General features: G+C 40.3%; 1 protein-coding gene across 2 annotated transcripts in view; it reads left to right on the top strand.

Moving 5' to 3' along the window:
• The window catches only part of LOC310994712 (protein unc-13 homolog B-like), a 65537-nt gene that overhangs the window by 13955 nt on the left and 38004 nt on the right, over window positions 1-13578 (top strand). For both annotated transcript variants that reach the window (XM_083983499.1, XM_083983498.1), the window contains exons 3-8: window positions 2543-2642; window positions 4798-4915; window positions 5270-5372; window positions 7383-7456; window positions 7712-7769; window positions 9299-9512. In XM_083983499.1, the coding sequence (XP_083839625.1) occupies window positions 2543-2642; window positions 4798-4915; window positions 5270-5372; window positions 7383-7456; window positions 7712-7769; window positions 9299-9512 (667 nt within the window). The remainder of the gene's footprint in view (window positions 1-2542; window positions 2643-4797; window positions 4916-5269; window positions 5373-7382; window positions 7457-7711; window positions 7770-9298; window positions 9513-13578) is intronic.

The following is a 13578-nucleotide window of genomic DNA, read 5'->3' as shown; positions in this document are numbered from 1 at the left end:
CAAATTTGCCTATTGCCATATTCCCTATAGTCATAGGGGTAGGTTCATCATTACCTTTAATTATCTGTGCATGTTGTGCTGAGATCTGTGGGGCAGAGACGCAAGCTGCTCAGCGAACACACCTCCATTTACCTCCATTGTGTTCTCTGAGCAGCTCGCATCTCTGAACAACATGCACCGATAAGGGACGTATATCTGCTATGTACAGTTCAATTATAGAGCAAACTCAACCATCGCTAACAGTAACAACAGTATGGAATATTGACTGTTCAGAACCACCAATAAATTGGGCCAATGTATGGAGGAATACGAGACAAACCTCCAAAAATTTAAATAATAAATTAGTAAACATAAATATTATTTTTAGAACATACTTAACACCTAAGAGGCACTATAAGATGAAAATAGTTACAACTCCTAATTGTACTTTATGTAATCTAAACCAAACAGGGACATTCCTACATGTCATGTGGGAATGTCCAGCTGTCTATGCCTTCTGGAGAGAAGTAACAGGGTCTCTCTCTGAACTCTTCCAGCTAGAAATGAACTGTAGACCACAAAGTATGCTTCTGGGGGACGACTCAGATCTACAACTGAGTCCAGCACAGAGGCAAGTTTGGCTGTCAGCATCCACTGTGGCAAAAAGGATGGTGGCAGTTAGATGGAAGCCACCACATAGTCGATCTATACCACAGTGGATCCAGTCGCTGGTGGAAATACTGGCTATGGAGCTGTCAGTGGCCAGAGTAAGTAAGTCTAGTGGAAAGGCCATTCAAATCAGGAAAGATGCTCTACAATTAGTTAAGACCATATTGTAGATGCATATGTCTTTCCCTTTTTCTTTTTTTTTTCTTTTTTTTTTCTCTTGCAACAAAGGAGGGTCACATGGAGGTGGGAAGGAATTGAGGGGAAGGGGAAGGGTTGGAGGGCTTTATTTTTACTTTCTATTTCTCTCTCTTCTTCTTTCTATTATATTCTGGGTAGGGGTTTTGGGTGGGGGTGGGTTGTCTATATTATATTTTGTGTCTTTGTTTTTTTTGTTTTTTTTTCTTGGGGGGGTGGGGGGTGGGTGAGGTAGGGGTGATCAAGTTTCAGAATGATGTGGTTGTTTCTCCTTCTTTTCGTTTGTTTATTTGTTTGTTTTGTTTGCTTGTCTGTTTATCTGTATGTTTGTTTGTTAATAATTGTGGTTTATTAAAAAATAATTAAAAAAAAAAAAAAAAAAAACATGCACCGATAATTGAACCTACACCTAGGGATTATGGCAATAGCGAACTTGCCAAAATGTTGAACTATTCTTTTAAGATATGTTTTCTTACATCCACAAATTTTACATATTGCCTGCTTATTGTCGTTCAGAGAGCCTCTCCTCAAGATTTTCCACTCAATTCAATCCAAGCCTCTTATAGCTGCTCTTGTGCTCAGGTAAAGGTCAGATTTGTGCGGCTAGAAGGGGCAGTGTTGGGGCTGGTAACTACCATGGCAAAACTGAGCACATGAGCAGGCACGAGTTTGGCACTTCTTCAGCCGACCGCAGGAAATGAAAAGTGCTGGTTGTGTTACGGGCTGTCTAATCCCCTTCCAAACCCCCCGCTCACCCCTACAGGCGTTGACAGCTGGTGCAGATGGTTGTTGTGACTCTGTCGTGCGGTACGACTGGCTGAGAGGGGTCTGATGGAGATCGCTGGGTGTGAAAGTTGTCTACGGGGACAGACAGATAGGCATCGGAATCCATGTCACAAGAAAGGCATCTTTTTTTTTCCACAAAAATGATCAGCTGTCACATTTGGTCTCATTTTATGGATCCCACGGTTTCAGCATGGAAATCACCACACATCATCTTTGACCCTTTTGAAATTCCTGATGGTATCAGGGTTGACAGAGACCTTTTCTGCAGTAGTAGCAGGTCAGGAGAGACCTCCACTTCATTACATCATCAGCAGGCCTGCTTCTTCTGTAAATGCAATACCTTTAAAACAAATTATAAAGAGTGGAATCATGAGAAACTGTATTTACATTGCAGGAAAGACATACCAGGCATGTGGAATCCTTTAGTTGTATCTACTGTGTGAGGTTGGCGCTCATTGGAGATTAACGGGGTCAGTTTGCTGCCCCGGCCTGGCCTGGCCTGGCCTGGCTTGGTTTGGCTTGGCTCAACAGGGGAGGAGGGGTTTATCTGCTTTCACTCTCACTTGAGCTCCTGATGTATTTTTCTCCCACACAAAGCCAAAGTAGAACCAGGTCTGGTCAGTGTTACCTGTTTAAACACCAGATCTGCTGTCTGCCTCTTTTTTTCATTTTTTTTGTCACCTATTTTAATATGTAACACCCATGAAAAAATGTGTGTATGGGTGCCTGTGAACCTGCAGACTGCTGTACATGTTAAAACACTGGATAAATTAAATATTTTCTGCTCATTTACTCCTGAGTGATAGTGACAGTGATACATACTGCTCTCCCTAACATAACCCCTCTATGTTCCCAGTGCATTGCTATCATCCAACTATAATTTACACTACAATCTTTCTTTCCTTTGTTTCAGACAAATTCAACACCTACGTAACGCTGAAGGTGCAGAATGTCAAAAGTACAACCATCACAGTGCGGGGGGACCAGCCTTGCTGGGAGCAGGATTTCATGTTGTAAGTTATAAAACACAGACATACAGGGTCAGACTTGATTGCAAGAATTATTGTACAAATCAAATTTTAATCATAATTCCATTCCCAACTATCATAAATAAAAGTCCATGGTACAGTACACAAAAGAACAGTTGATACAAGACTGCCAGGATGTTTATGACAACACAGTTTATGCTTTAGTGAAATTTTACTTCATGATCCATTCATCCAGAACAACTATCTTGGCAGTTTATCTTAAAAGATATTAATCTACATGTATGAGAGGCAGCACATGATGCATCTATCTGTTACAGGTATGCACACTGACATTTTCCCACCTCATTCTTGGAATTACTGGAAAGGTGTCTGTTTTTCAGGTTCTGCGACTCCTCCTATACGATTGCATCTTGTACAGCAGCCACTGTTCATTTCCTCCCTGTAATTCATTGGTTTAATTTCCTCGTTTCGCTTTTCCCTGTGAAAGGTATCTATGGCGATGGGAGAGACAGCACGTTGGTGCATGTGTGTCATTGTTTGTCTTTTGTAAACTCCCTCATTGCAAACGGTGTTTGTTTTTCCAGACCTTCATCCTTCTACTGTCCATTAATGATGTGTCAGCTTGGTGTAATTCAACGTAAACCGTAATCATTCATCAGGGTTTCCAGCAAGTGCTCAGCACCACCTGTTACAACCAAATGTGTTAATGAAACACCAGGAGATGATGACTCTGCTCAAGTCAAATCCAAAAATGACAATTCAGAATTTTCCAATGGAATTTTAAAACTAATTTGTGTGCCTTAAAGCTGTTATATATTTAGCTAATGTATAAACAAGGGAAGGCAATTCTATATATTGTTAAACAAAAATTGGGAAACACCATTAGCTATATTACCAAAGGTTAGATGAGTCCATTGAGACAACTCTTATGTCTTTATAGAAAACACCATACAGACAGTCAACACCATCAGTTAGTTAGCATAGCTTAGCACAAGGGCTTGCTGTCTCCCTGTACTTCTACGGACGTCTTCATACTGAGCTGAGCTAATTGGTTGCTTCTCCAGTCACAGTAAAGAAAGTGAAAACATGTATTAACTAAAATTAGAAAATGATACTCTTTTTATTTTAACCTAGCTTGGACCAAAAGCATATTAAACAACAATGTTGTGCTTCAATTTGTGCCAGGAACTCTAATGAGATCGGAAAACACACAGTATTATTCTTTTGATCTGCTTTGTAGTTGTTCACCAATAACAACAATGTATTGTTTGTAATGGGCTAAACCACCACTGCAATGAAAGGCTTTTAGTGCAGGATCTGAGTAGTTTCACTTCAATTTGATCTGTGTTAAGTGGTTTAAAGATTATGTCAAAATGAAAAGTGATGAGGGAGACACTTCCCGCATCTTGTCCAGCATCTTCACAGTGCTTACTTTCTGCTCGACGTTTACATGTTTGTTCCAGTCAGGTCGAGTGGATTCAATGACCTTGTGTTTAATTAAAAAGGCAATCTACAAAATCGCAAAATAGACTCTAAATGGCATCCTAAACAAGTCCCTTAGGTAAAATTAGCAACAGTTTGCTTTCAATACCTCGCTAGATTCATTTATTCTGTGTCATTTTGCCTGAGCAGATGTTGTAGAAATCTTTTATCTCTGCACCTGGACACTGCACCCTCCCCTGCACTTCTCTCAATTAGCTGTCCTCTTTGATTATCTTTTCTCTCATCTTCCTTTTGTCTGGCCTGTCGATAGTTGCAAACTGCAACAGACGAGATATGCAAATGCCCGTGTCACACGGCTCCTTTCAAAAATTCATGTGCCATTTTATTGCTGTCATCAAGCTGTTTTTGAGCCCTTTGTAAACATGCTGAATAACAAAACAAGGCTGGAATGGATTATGATAGCTAATACACAACAAAAAGAGGAAGTAGCCTTTGTTATCAGCCAGTGGTAGGGCCTGGCAGTAATTATGTAGAAATTTCTGCTTCATTGAATGTGAATTGGAATTGAATAACATTGGAAAGTTTTTCATTCTAATAACAAAGCTTCAAATTATGTAGTAATTGTGTCACCCTTTTTTTTTATCTGCTGACACTCTCTGTGCTCTTTATCTGGAAGAACCTTTGATAATTAAAGCGCGATATCTGACGTGCTTTTTGATTTGCCTTCCTTCCTCAGTGAGATCAACCGGCTGGACCTCAGTCTCGTTGTGGAGTTATGGAACAAAGGCCTCATCTGGGACACCATAGTGGGGACCGCCTGGATTCCTTTAAAGAGTGTCCGACAATCAGAGGAGGTGGGACTATGCACCCACCTGCAGATTACATAACACAGATGAAAGATACAGGGGAGGATTCAATTCCTGATCAAATGTCCCTACTACTGACATAACTGAGATTGAAATAATTCATTTTCATTTCCATCCTTTCACTTACAGTGCAGTTTCATTGATTATTATCTTATTACAAATACACGCAACAAAAGGTTTTGCAGTTGCACCTATGAAAGTACCAGAAATGTATTACTGTGAATATAATGATAGTGGCACATGAAAACTGAAAAATAGACACAAAACTATTCAGTAGTCTACCAAGATAAATATTATGAACATATCTGATTTTATTAATTAATTGAATGAATTAAATTTCAGGAGGGCTCAGGAGAATGGCTTTTCCTGGATGCCGAGGTTTTAATGAAGGCAACCCCAACACCTCATCGAGTCCTGCTGGACACTCGCTTCGAGCTGCCTTTTGGTGAGAGTTTTGAATCCCTTTTTTCTTGCTTCATGTTAAGATTTCCAGACTCGAAGGTACTTATGTAAGTCATTTTGCAACACTGTGATCTCAAGTACCTGCTCTGACTACAGCGGGTGATATAGATTGTACATCAGTGATTTTAGGTTACCTAAGGGCAAATCAAACCTTGATCCGTCGAGTTACACAAAGGTCCACAAACGCTTCCTGCTAAAATGTCAGCAGTCGGTTTCTGAGCTACACAGGAAAAAACTATCCAGCCTGAGGCACTGAGTAACAAAGTGATGACGTAGTGTAACCTGGTGTTCTGTTGCTTTATGTAAACACTGATTCCTCTTGAATAGAAAATATCAGGACCGAAGAACTTAGTCTACTCATGAATGAGGATGCCTTTTTACTTTTTTCCTGAATCAAGCCAAGCCATAACATCCATATCATTATCTCACTGAAACTGAAACTCTTAGATATCCGTCATAGACATTAATCTTAGAATCTAATGTCGTCTATCTGGTTGCAGATGGGATGAGGTGCCTGCTTCTGTCCCTGCATAAATTGGGGGGTTGCTGACTCATCAATGACAGACCTTCCTTTATTAACTTAAGTTCAGTAAATATAATTTTGCCTTTCCAGGTTGTTCCATCGTGGCCAATAGGATTAGGGAACCATTAGGAATGCTTTTTGCTACAGTTTAGGCCCATGAGTGAAAACTGCCTTTTTTTTCAGGATTTTTCCAAAGCAAAATTTACATATATATTTATTTAAAGCTGTATTTCTATTTATTTATTTATTTATTTATTTATTAATTTTTTATTTTACTGATCCTTGTTTTACAAATTAGAGATCTTTAGCAAGCCTTCACCCATTGACACACCAAGTAGCATTTTCAGTGTTTTCCATGGTGGTCTCTTGACAACCTTCTCAACACACCTTGTTCAACGTTATTGATCAGCTGATGTGTTAGACCTTATAATAGAGACCTCAAACATTACTTGCCTGATTTAATTAATTAAAAAGCTAGAGAGCAAAGTCCCCCTGATAATTAACAGAGTTAATTCATGCAGTGGTTCTTATTTAATTCAATGCTATTCAAGATTGTAGGGTAACATTTTCCTCTCTGGTCCTCCCACTCCCACAGTCCTTGACCACAGTAATCTCATTGCTGCTGCTGCATGTAACGGTTCAAACCTTATGATCAAAAGGCATCAAAGTTAAAGCTGGGTGTCTGTCCGCTGAGTGGGAGACGGCCTGTTTCTGTGTTTTCAGAGGAGACCTTTCAAGGTTGCAGGAGGCCATCATGACTCTCTGTGCCACCACGGCCATTCATTAAAGCTGTGGGCCGGTGTGTCTTTGAAGTCCATGGCCTTTGTGTGTGTGTGTCCTTTAATGTGCATCTGCAGTGTGGCGTAAATCCCCCTGAAAACTGGGATGGGTGAGAGCACCTGATTTGAGACCGAACAGTAATCTATTCTCAAGTAATACATATGGTTAGTGGGGAAAGAGATGAGGACAAAACACTTGTGTTTGACTTTATTCCATATCAGCTGTCGCCTATATACACACGACATTTACATTGATATGAATGTACAATAGCACTTGTTGTACCGTATGTTCACTTGACCTTTTATCATCACTGCTGGTAATATAGTGAGGCTATAATTTTAGTTTTTTGCAGGAGGTAGTGTAATTATTATGTTATTATACTTTAAAAGCTACAGTAATTTAAAATGTGTTCGCTATGTTACCGTCAAGACTCATCTGTGACGTCTTTGGACTCTTGGATTCTTGCCCCTGGAATATAAACATTTGTGATCCTCCTCCCTTAACAGTTGGTGGCCGTTGCTAACTTAACTATTTTTATTTCCTCACTCCTAAGAGGCTCATGAGAAATTAAACGGGCATAAATGTATTATGATGACGACGTCCTGGAATATAATGCTTTGAATCCGAAGCAGCAGGATGTAAAAGTGAAACACAGTTCATGATTATGTTTTATGCATATTTTGGTACTAGACATCCCAGATGATGAAGCACAGTACTGGACAGGCAAGCTGGAACGCATCAATACCATGAGAATCCATGATGAGGTAAAGTGCAAAATGCATCTGTGTATTATAATGATAAACACACTATGTCCTGCAGGATTGAGTGTTTTTTAATCAAATCAATAAGATATTTCTCGTTTTTTTCCCCCCTTTTTGCTACTTCTTAGCAGTACTGTTATTGTAAGATACTACTGTATTTTGTTGTTAAAGCTGAGAGAGTGATGCTATTAAATTACTGTGGTGACAACAATATAAGGACATGGAAAACATATTTGATTTGCTATTTTCTCTCTGTAGTACCCTCTTCAGGATGACGTTCAGAATCGCCCGCTGCCGTTTGCGACCTCCCAGTGCTGTGAGTGTGCCCACCCACACTGCTCTCAGCCACTAGATGGGGCCACGTACTCACACTTGTAGCTCTCAGGCTTTGATATTATTTCCCTCCTCTCCCGTAACCCTGTTGCGCCTGATCTAGTAAGAGTTGAGTCAGAGTTGAAAAACAAAGACCTCACACTTCAGATTAATTCTAAGAGCCTATGTTATGCATGTTAAATCTTTTCTGTCCTCCACATATATATATACAACAACGGGACACTTTTTGTTCTCACACCCTTCACATCCTCTGACTGTACCTCTCACTTGTAACATCTGCACTTTCACCAGGCAACTATTTCGGATGGGCTGAGCCACTGAGTATGTAAAAAACACTTTGATGTAATTCCCCCCCTGGACAAACCTCAGTGCCCTCTGCATGTCCTACTGCCCCGTATCCCCCAGTAACATGTAAAATATAAGGTTTCAATGCATTTATACTCATTATGTCACTCTAACACTTGCTTTCCTTCACTGTTTTCCTTGACCCTTGTTTGTCCTTTCTTTACTCAGTGTCGTTTTTCTCCTTTTTTTCCTCTTATCTATTCTCTGTGCTGCTGTCATGATTTTGATAACCTCTGTATACTTATAATGAGATGCATATTAGCAAACAGTCAAGAAATTTAATCAAAACCAGTCATATGTTTTTGTTTGTTTTTTCAATCTGTTTCAATTTCTACACTCTTTTTTTAAGAAATATAATGAATATAGTAATGCCAATAGAAAAGACCTCTCTAGAAGGAATGCAAATTGCAGTTGCATCAATATACTGAAAGGTGGCAGCATTTGATCAGCAATATTTATATATCACCTTGACATTGTATTGTCCTCCCAGTCTGCTCTAGAGATATCAACAGAATCAGTTTATCCTCCCCCCTCTCACTTTATCGCTCTGAAAAGATAAAACTGCATCTCAGCTGTTCCCTCCAGCAGGTGCCAACCTCTTCAACAAAGTTTTCAAATGTCACTCTTGGGGTTGGCAGGGTCACTTTCCAAAGAGTTGTTAATTTGGGTACACTTATTCTTCTTCTTCTTTTCTGTCTCGTCCTCCTCCTTCTTCTACAGTTTTTTTTTTTTTTTTTTGAAAATTCTGTAATGTATGTGCACCGGCATGTAAATGTACCAAGTGGCAACATTTTTGTCCCAATCTGTATTGAGAAAACAAAGTGCACAGTTGAACACAACTGCAGATTAATCTAAAAGACAACACAGACAAAGACACTATGGTATTCCCCATTAAGCTGAAGAGCTTGCATGCAAAAAGACAATAGTCTTTTAAAAGTGCATGACCTCCTTATTAGCCTGGCATCTACTGTCCATATTTTTTTATTTCTCTTTTTTCAGCTCTTAACAGTTTTTCTTTTCCATGTAGGAAAAATTGTAACTAGGATGCGACATCCACTTTAAAATGGGTTAGATGATAAGCAAGGGTTTTAAATGCTTGCCTGCCATATGAAACACGATTACTGCTGTTTCAGGCAAGCTTAATTCACTCAGCTTAATCTGTTGCAGCCCTAGATGACCAAGACAGTGCTGTGGATGACCGGGACAGTGACTACCGCAGTGAGACGAGTAACAGCCTGCCTCCACGTTACCATACGACAGCTCAGCCCAACTCCTCCATGCACCAGTACCCCATGGGGCCTCGGCTACAGCACCACCCAGACTCCTGCACGGACTCTGTCCATAGTTTTGACCTGGACTACAGAGACCAGAGAGCAAACAGGTAGACACAGAAAACACACAACCATAAAACACACACACACACCTCCACTCACTCAGTCACTGCTGAGCTCGTGTCATGCATGTTTTTGGTAGCCATGTTTTGCCCATGTCATTTATATTGTATTATAAGGACAATAATAGCATGGTACTTCAGTGTATACCATTTTACTATTCCTCTTTCTAGATTAAAGGAAGTACCTATTTCTTAAACATTTCCTTACTGATACTGACTTTTAATTTGGCTCTTCATGAAAATTAATGCTTTGCCAGACCAAGAATCCAATATGGCTGGAACTTTGTGTTGTTGTTTTTTCTTTTTCTTTTATTGCTCTGTGTGCTGGCTTTTTTGCCATAGTTAATGGCCTATTCAAATAGACCGAGAGGGATCTGTACTCCAGAGTGAGGATGGATCAGACCCTGTATCCTCAGCCTAAGTTTATTCAACTCTTGCAAACTTTTTAGTTCATACTGTATTATTGTGGTTGACCACTGAGTCATCACCACACACTATTTTTTTTAAGATGAACAAAAGTGTGTGGTGATTGTCATTTATAATTTTATATTTATAATAAATTAACAATATTTTACTCTTAATAGTATGTTATCCATTATGCTAATTTAACAAAGATATTGTTTTGATATGGTAATAATAATAATAATAATAATAATAATAATAATTACTATTATTATTATCACATAGTTGTTTTTAGGGCAGACTTCGTCCATAAGACAAATGGTCTTGGTGCGCAGAATCTACTTTTGTGCACTCATGGATTGCCATGAAATGCATGTGTACCAGTGAGACTTCTGCAAATCTGCCTGTGTGGACTGATAGGGAGTTGATCCGGATAATTCTAGATCAGAAAAAAATTACATGGATCACAGCCAGGAAAAAGCTCATTGTTCTTGTTTCTTTTTGTCTTGAGGGTCTGTTGTGTTGGTTAAAGATCCTGGTAGTTTCAAAGGCTCTGAACTTGGTTTAACCATATCACAGAGGAAATCCCTCTGTCACACACGGAGGGAGTCGGCTAGTGACATGGAGTCGCATTTATTTGGTGATTAAAACTTGTTCAGTGTGTGCCATATGGTGGCGAGTTAGCATGCATTACATGAATGCTGTTGCAGGCTGACTGTTGAACTGCTGATAAGCATGACTGTGTAACTTACTGTGAGGATTTACAAAGGTTTAAATTTAGAGAGGCACGCGCAAACATAAAGGCACACACACTCTCAGACTTGCACACACATGAAATTTTATTACCCATATAACATATCCCATTATCTGTGTTAAGAATATGCCTTCAATACGGTTACAAAAGTAATTACTCAGCTGATGAGCATTATTGTCTTTGCATTTGCATGAAATTGTTCTTGTCTTAATTTCTTTATTTTTCATACTGCTTAACTTGTGTTTCTGTTTGCATTCTTCTTGTTTGTTTTTTCTTTTCTTTCCTTGTATCCTTTCCCACCCTGTTAAATCTTTAATTATTTAACCTAAATAAGATCCTTAAACCAGAAAGGAAGGGTTCGAATTATACCTGTAGATTCTGGCATGGGAGTGGAAGATTGGGAAAATAAATACAAAGGCCAGGGCAAGCCTCAGTTGAGTGACTTCTTAGATGATGAAGAAGACAACGTTATCCTTCGAATGGGAAGACCCTACCCTGAGCCATCACACACTTCTATCCGTCAACATTCTCAACGTAGTGGTTTTCTGCCTGCCACCTACCCTGAGGGCTATGACACTATTGATCGACGGCGAAAGAAAACGATAAGGAACCCAGGAGGGTTGCTTTGTGCAAAGGCAGACGAAATGAGAGAAGAGGCTTTTCCCTCTGACCTTGCACTTCTCCGTGAGAAGAGGGGCGAGCTGTTTATGCGGCAGGTAGCGGAGATGCAGGAAGAGGAGGAGCGTATGACATCATGCCTTAGGCCATACAAGAATGGGCTTCTCTACAAGACAAGGATGTGGGCTAAAACTGAGCTGGACCACACTTTAGAGAATTATGTGGCATACAAGAAAGAACAAGATGCTAGAATGAGGGGACGGTTTGATTTTGACATAGACGGTGCTGATGATCTACACTTCTCCAGAGGAGGAGAGGAAGATATCGATGACTTTGTAGCAGAAGACTTTCACCCAGACAATGCAAGACATTACAAAGACAGTTATTCTTTTTCCTATGAGGGACATACGGACAATTCTCAAAGTCAGCGAGAGAAAAAGTGTGGAAAAGGTAAAATTGGGGGGTGGACTCCAGAGGCAATGCTATCTCCTGTAGAGGAACCAAGTGATGAATATGTCGACCCAATGGATGAGCTCCAGTGTCTGGTTGAAACAGTCTCTGAATACCTTGCTGAAAAAGAGGAGGAAATTAGCAAGTATGGTTCCCTTCCCAAGTCAAATAAATCTAGGCTTTCATCTCTGGGTAGCAACAGAACTGATTCTTTCGGAGAGGACCAAAATACCCCAACAAAGGATCCAAAAGTAGAAACCCAATCACAGACTTCTTCTGACCCATCCGTCTCGGGGGTAAAAAATGCCATGACCTCTTTATTTAGTTCTCTCTCTGACAGGGTGGGAGGAGGACCCAAACAACCTGCCCCCTCTCCACAAGCTCCACCAGCACAATCCTCACAGTCTGGACTAACAAAACTCTTGTCCTTCATTCCTAAATCAAATAACACAGCTCCAGTAGCTGTTGTATCTCCTGTAGAAGCTTCTCCTGAAACACCATTCAGTTCTTTGCCTCCTCAGGTACCACACAATGCCAAGACACAAGGTCATCATAAAGACACAAAAGGTCCCATGTTTAGTCAGACTCAAACAAGTGTAAAAGAACATGTACCTGAGTTTGTAACCAAACCTCAAAGTGCTCAAGGAAACCCAGTCTTAGGGAAATTGAACCCTTTAAAGCTTTTTTCAGCAGAAGTAAATGGGAACTCTGCTGAATGCAAACCGGAACCAGAAAACACATATTCCCAAGGCTATGTACTAAGGGATGAGAAATGTTTTCATCAAGTTAAACAGTCAATCACAGCAGAAGGAGGTGGAAAATTTGGAAAATTAAGTTCATCACTAGAGAAAGACGTGGGACAAAATCGAGTTGAAAATACATATGGAAGGAAAAATCCAATGATTTTCAAACAAGAAAATGTGCCTGTTCCAGGGCCAGCAAGGTGCGCAAGCCAAACACCATCAGGAAACACTGGATTCTTTAGCCCCTTTAAGAAATCATTAAGTTCACTGATCTCACCTATTGTCCCCATTCCACCTCAGGGAGTTCCACCTGTGGCAGTTTACCCAGTGTTTAGAACCACAGATGATCCCCGACTGGAGAAACCAGTGGAAGACCCATCATTAGGCAGTAAGCCTAAACAATCATTCCCCTCCTCTGAAAATGTCTCTACTCAGCAACATCCCAAAGCAGAGGGAGGCATTCTCTCTGGTTTTTTAAAGTTTGCATCCAGTGAGGATGTTAGTGCCTCCACCACACCAAATCCAGTCCAATCATATCATGATTCAACTTCAACAACTTCCTCTACCTCTAGAGAGAAGTCGACTGCGCCCCTTGAAAACACTGAGAAAGGATGGTTTTCCAGCATATTTAACCCTATCTCTGCTCCCTCTGGTTCAAGCCAAAATATTACCAGTACCCCACAATCACAGAGCAGCAAAGTGCCATCTAGTTTACATACACAACATATGTCAAATCAAAACCCAACAGCATCTACTCATGGAGCACATCACCAAGCTCCAAATCAGCCTCAATCACAAAGTTTTTTGACAGGTCTTCTTAAAGGGAGCTCAACAGAGGACATTTCTCATATGGACTCAAATCAACCAAAACAAGGAGGATTGCTATCTGGGCTTCTTAAATTTGGCTCTACAAGTGACCTGTCTGACAGTTCCTCCCAGCAGGCAGCCCATAACAATCAACCACATAGGAGCAGTAATCCCCCACAGATTCCTCATCACCCTCCCCCACAACAAACTTCTTCAGCTACCACAAAGGGGGGCCTTCTCTCAGGGCTATTGAAGTTTTCATCAACAGAAAATATAGCAC

This window comes from Trachurus trachurus (genome assembly GCF_905171665.1).
Source record: "Trachurus trachurus genome assembly, chromosome: 12".
NCBI lineage: Eukaryota > Metazoa > Chordata > Actinopteri > Carangiformes > Carangidae > Trachurus > Trachurus trachurus.
Note: the sequence above shows the minus strand (reverse complement) of the source record. Positions and strands in the feature narration are given on the sequence as shown.